Here is a 19,361-nt window from a genome sequence, read left to right on the forward strand (position 1 = left end):
CAAAGTGTAGCCTGCTCTTACTAGCTTTTGGAGAACTATCAACCCCAGCTTTAAGTGAGATGTATGTGATGGAAATAGTCGATGTAAATGGAGACAAAACTAGGTAGAGAGATCAGCAAACAGGGAAAATACCTGATCATCTTTTATGGTGTAGCTATGAGTGGTTTGTACATATTGAAGCATTAAGGGAGAAATTATGGAAAATAAAGGATTTCTGAAAGGATTTCTGAAAGGATTTCTGAGTCTCTCGCACTTCCCCTAAATCCCAGTCTTATTGCAGTAAAGGTGCAGCAGACAAATCCACCCTCAAATTTTAGTAGGTAGTTTACCTTGTATCTTTGAGTGCACTTGACTGAACAAATGGAGATGTTCCGTCCATGTCTCTCGTTAGGGTTTTTTCAATCAAAGATCAAAGGTTTGTTTTCAAACCTTCCTGCAAAGTACTGAACCCCATATGTACAAAATCTCAAGATGCAGACGTGGAAAAGGAAGGTACAAGAAAATAAATGGAAAATGACTGAACAAATGATAGTATCAATAGTACTAAAAATGAGTATATGAGTGTTGCTATTGCTTTGATTTGATTTTTAATCCACATGCTGTATAGTTGATGATCGTGACATCTGACATAGGCTATCAGCGGTAAAAGGGACAACGAGCTGCAATGAAAGAGAAAAAAAAAGAGAGGGGGAAAATGTATATGAAACAGAAAAAGATCACTGATGCCTTCAACAAAAGTAGAGGGAGCTTTTTTCTGAGGAGAAACTACTGCTGCTTTTTGACTGGCCGTACTTCTGTTTAATTATTAAAGTTCAGTCAGCCTTCAGAAGCTGCAACTGGAGATATGGTGTCTCAATTCGAACAAGGGTGAGAAATGCATCCTTCCATTCCCAAGTGGCCAAGGTTTCAGTGGGTGGACTCTCTCGGACCATCCTATCCCAGGATCATGGTGACAAGCTGACGATGCAAACCATTCGTAGACCAGACCGTTTCATTCTGGTTTGGCCATTGTGGTCTACTCGATCTATGAAGGCCACTGAAGAACTGAGTCCTGAGGAGGATGTGGCCCCTGAAGTATAAAGCATTTTACGTTTCTTTCAAAGATTTGTTTAGTAATGTTTCGTACATACATCCTGGTTTTCTACCAGTCCAATCAAATATACAACCACATTTGTTTTGGTTGTAACAAGGGTAGTCTTTCCCTATAGGATTACATTGGATTATTAGTGGATTACAATTTAAGGTTCACATTATGATTTTACAAACTGATTACAATGGACTGTTCTGTCAGTTTAACACAAATAATAAGTAACTGTGATGAGAATTAATATACTGGACGGAGTGATATTGGTGGCAGGGGTTTCCAAGGAGACAAAGGGAGGTGTCAGTTTGGAGCCTCATTGGAGCAATGCTCTCTACTGATACAAGCGCTCTCTCTGCCTCTCCCTGCTTAGCCTTAACAAGAGAATACATCCGCTGTCTGGAGGTGTTTTTGGCCTTATCCATGTGGCAGTGTAACACATTTTTTGTCAAGGTAGAAATATCAACACACATTGTTATGGTATTCACGTCGGGGTCAGTTGCCTAGCAACTATGGCGATGGATGCGTGATAGTTTGGTTGTTTGCTCCCTGTTTCTCTTTCACTGACCACCAGTGTCTCTCTCTCGCTGTTATCACTGCCTTTCACATGCTGTGTGTTGCCTGCACACTCAGAGTCCAGTTTGGAATCAGGAGGAGCTATTGTTTACAAGTTATCAAATCATAGTTTTTCTACCGATTTAACAACCAGTCATTCTTATACAAACAACAAGAACCATACAGAAGTGTTAAATGTTCAGAACAAAGTTCCAGATTCTCCAGATGGCTAGCCAACTATGAAAAACAAGTCTATTGTCAACGTGTCTGCTTGTGAGAGAGAGAATGAGACAAAGGCTGAGTGAATCAGTGCACACAGCTCTACAATAAATATCAGCACAAAACATGAAGGTTACATCAATTTTCATTTGAAAACATCTTTTGTCAACACAAGCGTTTTGGCTTTGTATCTGTTTGAATTCAGTTTATAGGAATACGCCTGATAATGCCTATCATCTGACAACTTATGTGCATGTGTGTGCTGGTGTAAACAGGAAGGCACCTAACTGCACACCAGCTGTTGACAAAGACGTCAGGGTCAGCAATGCTTGACTGATTATCCATGTTGCTACAGTAGGTAGCGGAGGGAAATGCCATTTGTTTTCTTCCAGAAGGGCATCATGTGATTTGAGACTGACGAAGTGGCGAAGGCTACGTCATGACCGAAAAGACCCAATGAGCAAGCCGTTGTTAGTGTCTATGTCATCGTTTCCGCCCGCCAAGAGTTAAACACAGCCCTGGAGTTTTTAAACTCCGGAGTAGTGTTGACGCCAGGCGTGTCCATAGCTGAGTTTCTGTTTATTGCATCTTGTTCTCCAGCTGTGTGACAACCTCTGGTTGCTGTATGCATTTCGAGCCAAGATAAAAAACAATGAACACTAAGATCACAGGTAAAATGCCACATCTTCCCGATCGGTTTTCTTGAGTCCTATCTTAATTTATTTGTCAGACTGCTGCTTCAGAAAGACAAGGGCAATATAAAAGAAAATGAAAAATGGAATCTGAAAATATATTATCTGTCAGTCTTGTGTTGCGTGAGGGCAGAGGTTCACTCTGTCCTTCTCTGTGCTACAGTACGTGCATGTGTTGTCATGCTGTTTCAGCTCCTGGAAGAGAGGATTTGTCAAATCCTCCTCTAGGCAACATTGATTGGTTTCTTTAGAGCCATGCTTCCATCCCGTACCCTCATAATATTTGCCAAGGTTCAACTCCTCTGTGATCTCAAACACTGACATAAATGCTACTGAAGAAAGTTAATGAATACAAAATGAGACGGAGCATGAAGGATGCTTTTCATCACAATCATGGCGCTCTCGACTTTTTGTTTCGCTTCATAGATCATGGTCACCTGCGTGAGGTAAAACACTGGAAGAAACCCGCGATGATGTCAGGCTAAAAGACGCTTTGAAATGTGTCATTCCTCATATCATGCATCATTTAATAAAAACAATACAAATTGGCACTTATTCACTTTTATAAATGGCCTCGCTGCTGTTACGTAATTACTAAACCAGATTGTGAGCAGTCCCACGGGGCATTATTGAGCTCTGCTAATGACCGATGGCAGCTGCAAAAACACAAAAACTCTGTGGGACAGAGGCACACTATCCACAAATTATAGGAAACCTTTGAATATTGTCAAAATTCAAATGTTTTGTCTTTGTTATGATGAAGTTCTTATTTTTGTTGAGCAAGCACAGTCAAGTCAAAGATACTCTTTATCTCAGTAAAATGACAGAAAACCCAAGTAACATGTTTTGGTTTTGCGAAAGACTAAAGAATGGTAACTTCTTTGCAAAAATACATTGTGGAAAAGAACCTATTCAGCTTCAGGGGCCTCAGCTCTCCATTGAAGGGATCCCATCCAGCCCTCACAGTTCTCAATCTTACAAATGTAAATAGCTTAATCCCAAAAGTCTATTTGGCTCCCAGGAGAAGATGTTTCAAAGTTTTGATTTTCCAGATTGACTCCACTATGACAGTACAAAGGCCAATATATCTACTGCCTTGCTTCTGATGTTTTTTATACACACTGTTCGGATATCTGAATGTCTGAACCTGTCATCAATCCACACAGTGGGAGAGCAGGATGTCCTGTCAGCTATATCTTTATCTGATCGTCAAGATCGCTCCTTTGGTGTCACCATCTGTCTATTCGGATTTTTGGCTTGGCCGTGTTTCTGTCATTTTCTCCCTGCTGTTGTCTCCTAAGCTCCACACTGCTGATTTAAAGGAATTTCACATTATTTTATAAGGTACTTAGAGTTGAATATTTCTTTTCGCTAATGCAGCAATTTATTGTTTTAATATTGTTACGGCTTAGGTCTATTTTGTTAATTAAGTTTTATTCTTTCTCACTTAGTATGCATTGTGTTATGATTGGGTCTCTCTAACCCAGAGTAATCAGATGGAGATTATGTAGTTGTACCAACCAGGCAACAAGAAAAAAGGATGCGACCACGATCCATCAATCAACCATTCAGTCAAATAAAACCCTATAACCCACCAGGCAGGCAATGAAAATAAAGATAAATAAAGATAAATAAAGTTTAAATCTAAGCAACTGCAAAACTAACCTGAATCCCACCAACCAGTCAAACAAAGCATCTTGCATTTAGGTGTGCGAGTCAGTTGTTTCACTGAGCCAGTATACACAACACCAGAGCCCGGGAGCTACAGCTCCTTAACGGAAAGCAGCCATTATTTATGTAATTTACTCCATCTGTGTTTACCATGTGAACATGTAGATTATATCGCCTTATTAGCCCCAGACTAACTAACTAAGATTTCCCTCATGTTTACATCTGTTAAGGTTTTCACCCATGTCTCACACACAAATAATGAATGTTGTTGTGAATCCAGTTGTAGATATTTTAACTTTTTACTCCTGGTTTTATTTTCTTCATGCTGTGTTAATGAAATTTGTGCGGGCAGTTTGTGTTTTTCAACCGACTTGCAGAATGAGCTTATTAAGTTTATCGCAAATTACGATAGAGTAAATTCAGTATGAGTATGGATTCATTGAATGTTGTCAGAGTTGCACACTGACATCTTGGCATTGACACATCCTTGCGACAGATTAGGGATTTAAGATAGTGAAATTCTCAAGCCCCCATTATTTCAGTGTGTTTACTTTGGACTCCTAGATGGGGAGAAAAGTTACACAAATGCCCGGGGGAAAATATCTGTTGAGTTGGGGGACAATACATGACCCCAGTGTGAACAAATGGCCCTTCAGAAAGAGCACGGACAGAGCTTTGTGCAGCTGCTGTTCCCTTCCTTGGACGGATGCACGATGGCTCTGGTTTATGGGAAGCGATGTTGGACAATTAATCAGAGCAGTGAGTGATTTTCTTTCTCGTCTTGCCCTCTCTCACCTTAGCATTTGTTTCATTTTGTGTGTATTTCTGTTGAAATCCTGAAGGATCAGTCTGGACCGTGACATTTGCTGACCTTTGCACTGTAAAACAAAACAAAAATAGGGAAAAAAACGTTTATATTCCAGTAGCTAGGGCACCAACATTTTCTGTTAAATTAAATAACCATCACATAAAAATAAAAATATTTTTCTAGTATTAAAAGTTCATATCTGTAATTTGTATATCTTTTTCCTTTTAATGTTTAATGAATGAAAAATATTATTTACGTGCGTAAAAGTAACAAAATTGCCTATAAACTGTGAAACTGTGCAATAACAGAATCATGCTTAATATTGCAGAAGAGCTATGTTATTATATAATTTCAAGCGTTTGAATTGATTTACCCTTTTAAATAATTTAAAATACTGGTTATCAGCTGCTCTTCATTGTAGATCATAGCATGTGAAATGTTTTTACATTAAAAGCATTTAAACATCTTTAATGTTTAAAAATGTATACTTCTCCAGAAAAGAAAACTTTAAAAAAACATGTCCAAACTCTGTTGATGATAAAAAAGCTTTTATATAATTTGTTATAATTAGGATATTACATATACTTAATAGTTGCTTGTGTTGGTGATCCTTGAATCAACCCTCATCCTCCTCATGCTCCCACTGTGGGACACGATAGTTTAGAGCATCAACAACAAAAATATTATTTTTCTACTGCCCTATCAGCCTCTTATTTTTCCTGTCTTTCTCCCCTGTCACTTCTTTCTTCCTCTGACCTACATTGCTTCCCTGTCTCTTTTCCCCCCCGTTATTTCCACATACCAACCTTTTCTATTCCTCACAGCCTATTTGCTCTCCTCTTTTCTCTTCAGTGGATGGGATCAAACCTATCAGACCTTGTCCATCTATAGGCAAGTTGTCTTGGCTGCACAAGCTCCATCCAGGCTGTGCAAAGAACAATCAGCTTCTCTACTGCTGATAATGTCAGTAATCAGTTCCTCCCGCCCCCTCGCCAACAATCATAATTTGTGGCTGTCAATAAAAATTCCCAGAATGATTCCGTTTTCCCAAAATCTTTCCTTTTAATTTTCATATTTTTCACACTGTGCAATCAAGTAGGATTGGTACCTACTGGACCCAATCACGACAAAGATTTCAGGGACTAATTTCTTCATTTACACCATGTTTGAAGCCTACATGTCCTCTGATGTCCCCCTCTGAGCCGCGGTATGGTTCACCCGCACAAACCAGAAAACCACACACACTCTCGCCAAAGGGCAGATCGCATTATTAAGTCCACTAGCATTGCCACTTCCGGTAGTGGACGTTTAGGCTTAAAACTCAGTGTACATTACGCCTTTTCGTTAAAGTTAAAACAGAATTTTGGGGCTTGCGGACACTTGGATGAAACCACATGTTCAGTATGGAGGCATGTTTTAGTTTTTTACTGTTGTTCAATTACGTCTTAAGAAGAGATCATTTGGCTGCAACACTGTTTCCTCTGAAACTCCAAACATTTTTTGTGGACTCAAACACTTCACCCACCTTTCCTTTGGCATAGTTGTGAGTAGATAATAAGTACATTTTTCTTTTTCGGTGAACTATACCTTTAAGACTTTCTGTGTTGCTCTGGCAGCATTTAAGGTTAGGCTACTCAGCTAGTGGCTACCTCAAACTCGACTCAATATGCAACTTCACCACTAGATGTAACTAAATTCTACACACTGAACCTTTAAGTAACTTAAAACTGATAACAGTTAATATATCTAAGTTCATCCTCACCTTAGCAATAAAGTAGCTTTTCTTATCGTCAGCGGTCGTTTTTGAAGAATGTTTTTTTGGCAACATCAGGGAACAGAACTGTTGTGATACCCAATCCAGTGTGGTAGTAGTACTTGACTGTAGACAGCACTGTGACGGTACTATCTTTTACATTACATGATCAGACCTGTTGACAACGATGTGAACAGTCCACAGGTCTTGACACTGCAGGTAAGATAGCTGAATGAGGAATGACCTTAAACATGCCTCTCATGCCCCAGAGCTGCCCACTGGTCAACAGTGGGCAGCTCTGATTACACTTGGCAGCTCCCAGGTAGCTGATCATGGGTGGTTAGGGTTACGGGCTGAGAGTTAAGTCAGGACGGCGGCTGGAAGAGAGAGTGTGCTTTGTCAAGTTGAATTAGCTCAGATGTTGTCCTGCATAGGTTGCATGAAAACTGTTAGTACCTGCATTAATGTATACCTTTTCCAAGGAGGTCTTTCCAGGAAACTTAATGAAAGGATGAGACATGAGGCAAGAAAAAAATTGAAATTTAGCACAGATGCACGATTTTTTTTATCACTTTATTTAACATTGTTAGAAGTGAGGCATATATTGGGGTTTTCACCAATTATCTGCGGAATAATGCATGGATCGTGATGAAAAAAGAAACAGGACTCCTTCAGCTCACTGATTTAACTGATGTTTTACTGATCTTTCTTGATTTGCACTCCCGTCACTCATGAAAATAGTTCGGCAAATGCTGAAAGATATTATCATGTAAAAGAAAAAGTATTTTTGCAACTTGTGAGCTAAGTTAAAACTGAAAACACAGTTTGTCTGCACAATCTGCTCCCATAAGATATACAAAAGCTTCTCAAATTCCCCCCTGCTGGCTGGCTACAGTAAAGGTGTCCGGCTCCTCGTTGTTCATAGGTGGGACGTGAGACAAGCTAAAAAGTCAAAATGAAACTTCACGATTGACAGCTGAGACTGATTCACCATTCGTCAAGCTTGTGTTTCTGTGGAATCTCACTACCATGGCTTTATACCCGGATTGCTTCTGCACAGCCTCTGATCCCAAATGACGTCCCCAGCACAAGATTGAAGCGTTTCTATCCGATATATTTTGGCCTAATTTCTGGATAGTTGGGGGAAGTGGACAAGCGTTGTCCATAAAGTCAATGAGCACAAAGGTTGCTGCCAAGCAGACATAGAGCAACATGTGTTTGTGGCCATGCATTCAATGAAAGTTTCCAAGTTATAATAATAAATCTCATCTGATCTCCACCTGCTGCTCCACTGTGATCACAAGCTGCCCCGCTGTTTGGTGGAACCCTGCTGCTGAAAACTGTTTCCTGAAACAGATGGGAATGAGGTTGTGGGGAAAACCAGGACTGATCTAAACTAGTTCACCTGAAAAACAATTAACTGAAAGATGCTAAAACTGCAGAGAAGATTGTAGTTCTCTGTCATATAAGTCATATTACAGTTACACAGTATTGATGTAATCTACTGTATATAATCTTAGCAATTGCTTTAGTACCAACAGAGCAAAAAAAGCAGCCAAATAGATGAAGACAGATAGAGATGTAAATACAGTCTACACCACATCACATTTATTGAATTATCAATATCAAAAAAAATGTGTAACCCACATAAGGAGTTAAAAGATTAAAAGGAATAAATAGTATTGTCCCACAGCCTTTTGTCACATTGTTTCTAACCTGGTTTCTGGAAAGGTCATTTCAACCATATACATTTTATGATTCAATGTCCCGGTGTTTTGGCAAATCCTCCATCTGTCGTCAAGGTAACAGCTCCCCAGCTGCTGCTGATGTGAGTGTCTGGCAAGCTCATGCAGGACCTGCACGTATCTATGTATTAATAGTAATAAATCAGTAGCTGTTACCGCTGTGTTTTGTTTGTTAGGAGTAGGGATGGGTATCGTTTGGTTTTTATCCGATGCCGGTTCCTAACCGATACTTTTAAAACAATACCGGTGCCTAAACGGTGCCTGAACCGATACTTTTTTCAAAAAAGTGCACAAAACGATACTTGACTAAGAAAGGCTTTTTTATTGCCAAATATATTAACTGTATAAAGTAGATTATAAATATAAATAAATACAAAACCCTTTAAAACTTAAAACTGTTACAAAAGTTTACACTATACTTAAATAAATAAAAATAAATACAAAACACACACACTCTAACTCGTGACTCTGACTTCGGTGCCTGAGCCAAATGAAGACTGAGGGTCGCTTTTCCATCACTCGGAGACCCCCGTGTCTCCGCGGCTGGGGCTGTCGCAGGCAGGCTTCGGCCCCCCACCTTCGTCCCCCTAAAATGCGATCGCTTTTATGAAACATTTCTCGGCGTGGTCTTCGTTCCTCCCGACCCGGAGCCGGTCCCGGAGCACCGCCAAGGAGGAAATGCGCCCGGAGGGGGGGGGCAGCCAGCGCCGGGGAGAGGTCTCACGAGGAGATGTGCACATTGGTTTTGCCCTGCAGGGTGGCAGATACTACCAGCTACCAACATTTAGAATACATTTTTGTGCTAAATAGCAAAGCAGCCAAAAATATTTTAAGCAAGTGTAAGGACAATTTAAGTGCTGTACTGCAATTTAAGTGCTGTACTGCAATTAAAGTGCTGTGATGCAAGTACTTGCATCCTTTTCTCAAGAGTCCATGACTACCATACATAGTATGATTTAATTACTAATAATAAATATGAAATACATTTCTGAACCAATTTCCTTGAAACCTGGTTGAGGAGTGGGTAATGGTCGAAGGAAGAATCCATTACATTTTGGAGTGGATACGATAAATAGAGCGATCCATGAATTGGTTCACACGTTCTTTAATCTGGTGAGATCAGACGTTAGCCCCGGTGGTGCTCTCTAGTTTTAAATGTCATCACATGGTGAAGCATTGACCCAGTTGGATTCACCACTTGTAGTGTCCCTGGAAACACTTCCACTGTGTTGTGAGTCTCTGGTTTTGTTCTGGATGTGTTGGGTCTATTTGCAGCCCATGTGTTGTCAGATGGATGATGATGGGATCTATATAAACATCTGTTTTCTTGAATTGAAGTGTGTTGTGCTCTCAGGGCCACCATATTATTCCGTTCGGAGGAATGTTTCTATAGGAGACAGGATTGCAATGTCCAGTGGGACTAAATAAAAGCATGTCAATGTGTAAATTGTTGCTCACCCTGTTGTGCACACCTGAATAAAGTGAAATAAAAAAAAGTAGAGGAAATTTAAGCAATATATTGATGATATGAACGGAGTGATTATGTATAATAGATAAGTTATTACCTCTAATATAATTAATGACATTCAGACAGTCACACCATTTGGAGATCAAACAGTTTATTCATAGTTGTCTGTAGCTTTGCGTCGGTATTATTCCAATATGACAAAGGCAGAGTAGCCTGGAGCGAGGACAGAGCAGTGCAGGTGAAGTGTGTTCTTGGGGACTCTGGAGGTCGACATCACAGTCAGCATGGACATATCCGAATTTGAGTGGAAGACTGCAGGATGGAGAAGAGAGAGCGGCAGATAGGGTGGGGAGGTAAAGAGACATAGTCTGAGAAATAGGGAGTGTACGTGTGGAAAAGAGAGCGGGATAAAGAAGTCGGGGAAAGACAGTTAATAGGTTTTCTTATTTTTTTCCGTCATCACACATTGAACAACGAGTATAAATAAAAATAGGCCGTGACTAAGTCTAAACTTAATACATTGACTGAAGAGGTTAATTAAGAAGCAAATGCGAACGTCTACCTGCATACTATCAAAACAGTATAAGTATTAGTAAACAACAAATACATCATGCAAAACAAGCCTCCCTCCAGAATAATTCAAAGAAAAAAAAATCGTTCACACTCAAACCTTGCAAAAATCGTTTTGTAAATTATTATTTTAAAAAGCTAATTTTTTTTGGGATGACCTGTACAGTCTGTTATTTGAAATATTATACAATTTACAAATCATTACATTTCATAGCATAGGAATTTATAGATGCTACATTTGTGTTAGCACAATAACCATCCATATTAATAATTAATAATACATGTGGTTCCTTTTTATAGCGTTATGTTCCACCCAAGTCACGAAATATTTATAACTGCTCCTCTACCTACTGATTCCACAAATGTCTTTCTGTCTGTATGTATGTGTTGAGACATATCTCTCAAACCATTGTCATTGCAAATGAACTGCAGCAACACAAAGTTTTCTAAATTCACTCTGCACACAACATCCAGCACGCAAACAACAAAAAGTGACGGCATATTTTAAAACTCAGTAATGTCAAGGAATGATCTGAAATAGAGTTTTTGGAAATCCAAAAATAATATGGCAAGCAAGTTATGAAATATTCCATGTTGAGTTTTACTTTCAAGGAACACTTGTGTGTCTTAATATGTTTCCCAAGGTCAGTGAGCCCAGTGGCAGACTTCCTCTGCTGTAAACGCTAATCATGTCAGTGACGAATTTCCACCCACCTGTCAGTCAAAGTGACAGGCTGCTCTGCATTTGGAGGAGACTGCAAAATATGCTCTAATGAGATGTATGTGTGTGTACGTGTGTGTGTGAACCTCCAGGCTTCGTTCTAAGTGCATAAGGTAATCCAAGCCAGACAGCTCCTCAAAGCTGCCTTCAGAAAGCAAATCAAATTCACTGCAAATGTAAGCCCCCAACTAGGAACCTGTGTGTGTGTGTGTGTGTGTGTGTGTGTGTGTGTGTGTGTGTGTGTGTGTGTGTGTGTGTGTGTGTGTGTGTGTGTGTGTGTGTGTGTGTGTGTGTGTGTGTGTGTGTGTGTGTGTGTGTGTGTGTGTGTGTGTGTCTTAAGAAAAGCAAGTTCATTTAGAGGTTAATTTTTATTTGTTTTATTCATGTAAAATATTTTGGGAGGTGAGCATTAAAAACTGTGTTTGTCCTACACACAAACCTAATACAGGCAAAAACCTTCTGCAGACGTTTAACAGAAAAGGCTGTATGGAAAGTAATTTTATAGATAAATTGGTCAGTAAAACAAGAAAATTGCATTTCATTTTAAACCCATTTGTATGTTGATAAAGTCACAGTTGGTTGGTTAATTACGATTGAGCTACATCTCACTGTAGTGTCATCCTATAAGTGGAGAACACTACTGATGAAGTACATATTTAGTCATAGTCTCTGTTATGTAATGACCACTTTTGCTTCCCTCTCCATCAACAAACAGTTTTCTGTTGCAGCTTTACGGCCAACATACATACTGTATTTGACCCGATAGAGGCTGTTAACCCATTCAGGGTTCAGCCATCTGTGACCTTGATAATAGTCTGCAGGTAAAAACAATGAGGCAGAAAAATAAAGAAAATAAATATTTTCAGTGAAAGGTCTAGTTCAGTAATGCACAGGGTGTGATTTGGATTCCCCGCCACTGTGGTGATTCATGTCATTGCGATAAAGGATGTTTCATTACTTCTCTTGACCATATATGGAATATATAAAATATGTCAAAGGGCTGTTACGTGAGAGACTATAGTGTTATATATTGTGATACTGTTCTTACACCTGTCAAATTTGTCTGCATAGCAGGGCACATTCATTCATTCAGCCCCTCCTGACTCTCTCTCTACCTCTCTTGCTTGTGCCAAGACACACACACAAACACACACACACACACACACACACACACACACACACACACACACACACACACACACACACACACACACACACACACACACACACACACACACACACACACAGACATTGTTAGCAGAAACATCTGTACATACACATTGGGTGACACAACATCATTTGGTCTTCACAAACAAACTGACATAGGCTACGTGATTATTTGCATATATAGTGGTGAAGCAAGATGCGGTCTCAAGTGGTCCCAGGAGACACATTCAGGACCCATTTTAACATTAGGTGTTAACAGATTTACTTAACGCCGTCCACTTACAATTGGATCTCTGAGGACGGATGTTTACACCAGGTCTGAATAGGGCCATAGTCTCACAGGCGATCGAAAACAGAATGAACAGAAATGAATGAAGTTCATTGTCAGATTAAACCGTTTTCTTAGTCTGACGAGTGAGAAATATTGAGCTACTATAGCATATTTTTTTGTTATGTTTTACAGATTGTTGTGCTATTTGTGTCAGATTGTGTTCCACTAAATATAGAAATGAATAAGCCAACGTTAATTATCATTATTATTATCCATTATGAAAATGTTTCTTAACGGTTTTAATTTAATTCCTAATTATTCAATTATTGTTAAATCAGCTGAAATAAATGGCCTTATATGCTTCGCTTATTGGCCCACTATTGTTCATACACACCCACAAATCAGTATGATTGGAGGGTGAGAAGTAACTGTGAATAAGTATAATATTGTATTTTGCTGTTGCAGATCAATGATATATTGATATTCAGATCCTGCGAGAGTCTTTTCACCTTCACGACGACAGTCCCCCTAGACCTGATCTCAACCTGACAGATTGTCTTGTCATTTTTACTCCTTGTGTCTCTGTAATGTCTCATTACCACGATTATCCATCAGTGCAGATGCAAACTGTCTTTTCATTTTATCCTCTTTGTCATGCTCGCGTCCTTTTGTCTATTTTTATTATACTGGAGACAAAACAATACAACACGATTCTTCCACCAAACGGTGTCACTGTTTGTTGCACATCATGGTCTTATAATATTTCACTTATTAACTCGACTAAACAACGACAAAGACCATGATGAAGATTTGCACTCACGCAAGTTACATAGATATGCATTCCCTTACACAGCAGCATGATTGTTGGGCAACAATAATGAGTGAGTCACTCCAGATTTCTCTTTGTCCTTTCAGTTCGCGATACATATTAACAATAGCTTTGCATTATCAGAATGAACGAACCGACACACAAACTGTGTAATTGATATAAACACCATACTGACATACCAGGAAAAATAATCAACATTTTCGATCTGATCTGTATGGGTTTGAACACGTTGCTGGTAAAATATGTCGAGCCTCTTCCATTTTCACATGCACCACTTCAGGTGTCATGCCTATCAGGAGGTGAGCTACATCTGGAAGTGTTGCTATGAGACCTTGAGTGTTTGCAGGTCCTTGAAGAGGAACCCTGAACGGCCTCTGAAGTCGTAATTGAAGTTATTATAGGACGTTCTCATTACATTGATGTATATGTTCAAGTGGTTATCTATTTTGTTTTTTTGTGTTTCTATGTTACCTGAAGGGCCACTATGACAAGTCATTGTAACATTTTTGAGGCAAGTTCGACTTTCCTCAACATTTCATAAATCTGTCGACTGGTCTAAACTCTAATTCAAGATATCTGTAGGTACATTATGACAAACCAGAATGACAGCGAAAGATTTTTTCTATTTAGATATCTCTAATCTAAATCAATTTCTAGATACCAATAACTTAATAATACTGTAGATATCTACAATTAAATTATGAAAATCATTAATACCAGCTTGGGATATCTGCAACTTTGTTTTGAAAAATTCAAACCTAACTTCAGATATCTGAATAGGACAATAAAAAAATCTTTAATCAAGGGACTTAAAGATATGCTGAACTTGACTTAAATTGTAGATGTCTTAGACTGAAATTAGAGATATCTATAATTCAGTTGTAGTTATCCGCAGTATGAGTTAGAGATAGCTGCAACTGAATACACAAGAGGGGCAGGAGTGGCATTATGAGTAAAAACATAATTACAAATACTTTTGTTCTGCCTTGTCAACATTTCGATACAGATATCTTTAATTGTTGCTTTAACTTGGCAAAGCAATAGGGGAAATGCAGAAATGCGTAATAAATATTCAGTCTACATGTTTAAACAGAGTATAGTTGCTATATTCCACTCAATCCTGCTTGCTCACCCTTTGAAGGAGGGTCAACAATCAGAATTCTGGTTATCCGACACCTGGTTTCAATTGGCAGGTCAGAAAATTTGGACAACTGTGTCGCCCTCAGAGCAGGTCCATTGCTGCCTTCAAAATATCATTTGTGAAGTGTGATGAGCATTACATTTTTTGTCTTGCCTCCTGTTGGTAGTAAAATTGCCCAAAGTAAACCCATTAACCCTTTGCTCTGGGTTAATGGTTTTGGAAGTTATGTTTGAGAAAAATGGGCTCTGTGTTTCTGGCCTTTGAAAACATCGGCTGGCTGAGGGTGTAACCAGAGCACCCCGAGCAATCCTCCAAATCTTTTGACCTTTGCATGCCCAATAATTCTGACTTATAACCAACTACATGGCAACTGGAGACACTTAAAAGGCTCTTATATATGTCAGTGTGTGTGAGAGAGAATGAATGTGAGGGAGGGAGGGAGGGAGAGAACCAGCAGGCTGTGAAAAGTGTGGACAGGTTGCAGGGAGTCTGCATTGTCCCATTGGAATGACTATGAATTCATAAAAAACGGCTTCAGAGTAAAAATAAGAACTTCACGAGTTTGGAGATCAAAGTCCTTATTTCTTTGATCCAGAGGGAAAAGTCTAGACTTTTTAGCAGCTTGATCTGAATACAGCCGGCTAATTTCACATGACTTCCGCTATGGATCTGTACCACTCGTAATTTATTTTAGTACCTCCACCAAAATGAAAGCAGTTATCCTAAAACACTTGTACGCACAACTTAATAACAAATCTTTTTCTAAGAACTGTTCTTGCATGAGTCCCATTAAATTTCTTAGAACAAACACTTGTGCTGATGTTGTTTTTACTTGTGTGTTTACATGATTATCACATGTCCCCTCATCAGTGACTTTACTCCTACACAAAATCGTATTTGCTGAGTTTCCTTCAAGTTTCCTTTACTGTTTCCTTTGACTTAAATATTCCTACCTCATACTCACATTTTCTGCCTTATTTGGTTCATGAAAAACTGAAGTTATTGAGCAAAAAATAGGCTGAAATTTAATTGAAATATCTGTGATGCTCATTATCAATTCACCAAGTATTACTATTTGTTTAATGATTTGCTTTATTATGAATTATTTAAACCTTTTTGTTGAGTCGAACAAATATTGTTTTTGCAAACTCCACCGGAGGGTGCGTGCTGAATTAGATTGTCTTCAGCCAATAACCTTGTATTCATGACATTAGAAGAGTATGCAAGGCTGATAATTGGACTGGAAAAAACACAGGACAGTTTTCATTTTAGACAAGAACAATAGCTCTGTGTTCCTCGGGCTATAAATATAGAGTTTGGATAGATGTGCTAATCAGGCTTGCAGCATCTCTCAGAGTCATCTGGATTAATTTTTGATCAAATCTTTTTGTCTTCTAAGCTCCTTGGTTCAAATATCTTGTTTGCTGTGTGTCATACCTCTCAGAAAGTTTTTCATTGTGTGAAAGAAAGTCAAGTGTTTGGCAGGAAAACGTCTGCGTATAATGATGACTGACAAATTGGAGGGTTTTGTTTATATCACCCAATGGTATTGAGGCCAACAAAAATTAGCATTTCACAGAACAAACATAATTAACCTGACTGATGAAGTCTTGAGCGTCTTTGTGTAGCTTCATTGGAACCACCTCTTGACACAAAAGATCCCACGCAGCCGTGGATCGACTTTAGAACATCTTTTTTTGTAAATGCATCCAGCTGGTGAGCTTTTATCACGTAATACTCACTGGTGATGTTCACTACGCTGTGTGAGCAGCACGCAGACACGCTGCCTTTGACTCGCCCTTTAAGCAGGCAGTGTGTCCAGTGTGGATGTCCAGTGAAACATGCTTTGCTTAAAAAGTTATTATTAAGCAAAGTTATATGTGACTATTATCATCTTCTTTCTGAGTTCAGAGATGTTTACATTGGCTTTCCATCTGTTTAATTTTTTTCGATTTTTAATTATATCATTTTGTCTCTGACTTTGTATCATTTTGCTTGCGGTCTCTGATGTTTTGTGAGGCACTTTGTTCCAGCTGTTTTGAATGGTGCCATAAATATATCATTATCTCTGTTGAGTAACAGTGGCCATTAATGGTTCAGAAGGCTTAAAACTAAATAGGCATCCAAAGGCAAAAATGTTAATACCATTTCCAAATAGAATCACTCAAAGGTGGTGTCAGAAAGCAGCCTATTTGGGTTTTGTTTTTCCAGAGTTGAGGTGTAGCCTTGCTGATCCCTGCCATTAGTGACTGTGAGTAGCTACTATTGCATCGTGAGTGTTTTTCCTCCAATTATAATTGTTTTGATGATGTGTTGGAGCTGTTTTTATTGAAGAATAATTGACGACTGAAGCTCCAGTCACCCTGTGATTAATGCAGTTAATTTCCTATGAGATCGAGCGCAGTAGTGAAGCAGATCTCCAAACCACATGAAATCAGGTAGAAGCTGCAAACAAACTTAGAGCTGAACGCGAGGCCTTTACCTTACACAGATTTCTGTCAGACTCAGGACTAAAGAGAGGAGGGGACGGTGGCTGACCCTGCTACCAGATCAAGGGCGGGGAATGAAAAGTGAGAGCCTCAGAGAGAAGCTGAAAACTAATTTGAAGAAGCTGAGACCCTTCAGCCATTCAAACTTTGACACACCTCACAAAGTACTGCATTAGTTCAGCATGACTGTCACATTGCAGAAAAGTTACTTGTTACTCCCCAAATTTTTCATCACAATTTTACTCCCTATCCACAGTTAGCAAATAGTGTTTGAATATTACTTGTTCAATATATCGGTGCTAGTGCTGGGAAATAAAACCTCAATAGTTATAACACGACAATTTTCATAATTGAGGAGGTATAACACATGGTTTTAATATTCTACCTCAGGTTTATAAAATGTTTTGCTATCTATCAAGTGTTTGTCTGAAGAAGAGTTTAAAACCACAAACTTCACTGATCGTCTATTTTTATCTTTATATAACTCCCGGCCATATTCGCCAGCCCTAATGGCTACTTGTGGATTCCTCCATACATCTACCGTCGAGCCCATTTAAAGGTTATTCTAATGAGTGGTGTATTGACAGGGAACCCAATGTGCAGTTTCTGTTATTTCACCTTCAATATCGCTCTCCTCTGTCGTGCAGATAAAATGGAGAACGGAGATGTCCACCAGAGGAGGAGAGTCCGACATACAGGCAACTCAGACGGACAGGAAACAGAAAGTAAACAGCAGCAAGTGGTTGGGAAGACGGGAAGCAGCTGGCGACGGGTTCTCCTCCTCATCCTTGCCATCACCATCCACAACATCCCAGGTGAGAACGAGCCATAGGGCTGTGTATAGCATCCAAATATCCCAGTTGCTCATAGGGAAGTTAAACTGAATCCTGACAGTGGATATCTGTCTCCGCCACTCAAAGTCTGAAAGTCATGGCCCTTACAAACGTTGATCTGATGGTTGGACGATGGGAAAGTCCACCATGTTTGTCCAGACTTGAATATCAACAACTATTGCACAAATTGCATTGAAATCTTGTTCAGGAAATTATATCAAAACTTGATTTACTATGAATTGATTGCTTCCCGTAAGACTCAGCCTTGTCTGAGACTAATCATACAATGTTGGCAATTAGAGTACAGGGAGCATAAATAGGTAAATCTGCACCACCTTCCTAGTAATAATGGTATCTGGAATGACCTACTGTGTTGCAGCAAACTTTGTTGACTCCCCTGTAATTTAAGTCCTGTCGAGTGACAACCTTTTTCTATTAAAGCAGATCGCAAATTAGTTTCTTGAAATTTTGTTTCTGGTTTGTTTCTTTTTTGATTTTTTAAAACTCAGAAGAGCATTTGACTTTTGTGTGAAAGTCCCTATGCTACACCACAGAAGCATTTCACATGCGCTGTTGTAATATCAGCTCCAGGTTCGGTACTGGTATTCTGACAACTTGACACCATTCACAACTTGCCACATTAGCTATTGACTGTTCCTATTTGTATTGTATCCATGGATGTTCAGAAAACTAATGCGTGTTAGATATATGTTGGCTTATGATAACTGCAGACATATCAATATCTGTGTTGTTGGCCGATTTTTGAATAAGCTTAAATAGCTTGCTTTTATAACAATAATAAATAATATAGACAATATGTACATACATTTTTCGTTTTACATAAAAAAAACAGTATTTTCTTTATTTAGGCTCTATATTTACATATATATGTATATATTATATACATTGTCCCCATATCAGTCAGGCTCTACAGACAGCTATTACTTCATTATTTTACTACTGAAGAAAACATTCAAATGTGATAATTTTGCAGGAGAGTTTCAACTCCCCTGCAAACCACTTTTTGTCCATTACTAACCACATGCTATAAATTCCCAAGGGTTAAAATGCCGTCTGGTGCAATCAGTTAATTTGCAGAGAGTCCCACTGATAGCTTCTTCCTGCATCGCCCCCTGTAATGTTAATCAAGTCAGAATGGGGCATTTATTTGCAGCCCAGAAACAAAATGACATGTTCTTGATAATGTTACTTAAAAATAGTTTTTTTACTTTTATTACTATGGTTACAAGCAAATAACAGCCTAGTATTTATATATGGATAAATGATTTTCTTTTCATATTTCCAAATACACAAAGTTAGAATAACTGGTGTGTTCTGGTTTTTCGAA

At 38.9% G+C, this 19,361-nt stretch overlaps 1 protein-coding gene across 2 annotated transcripts in view; it reads left to right on the forward strand.

Moving 5' to 3' along the window:
• Positions 1-19,361, forward strand: part of LOC133027752 (zinc transporter ZIP11-like) — a 115,193-nt gene that overhangs the window by 79,961 nt on the left and 15,871 nt on the right. For both annotated transcript variants that reach the window (XM_061094854.1, XM_061094855.1), the window contains exon 6: positions 17,828-17,995. In XM_061094854.1, coding sequence (XP_060950837.1) covers positions 17,828-17,995 — 168 coding nt within the window. The remainder of the gene's footprint in view (positions 1-17,827; positions 17,996-19,361) is intronic.

This window comes from Limanda limanda, chromosome 21, assembly GCF_963576545.1.
Source record: "Limanda limanda chromosome 21, fLimLim1.1, whole genome shotgun sequence".
NCBI classification, from domain to species: Eukaryota; Metazoa; Chordata; class Actinopteri; order Pleuronectiformes; family Pleuronectidae; genus Limanda; species Limanda limanda.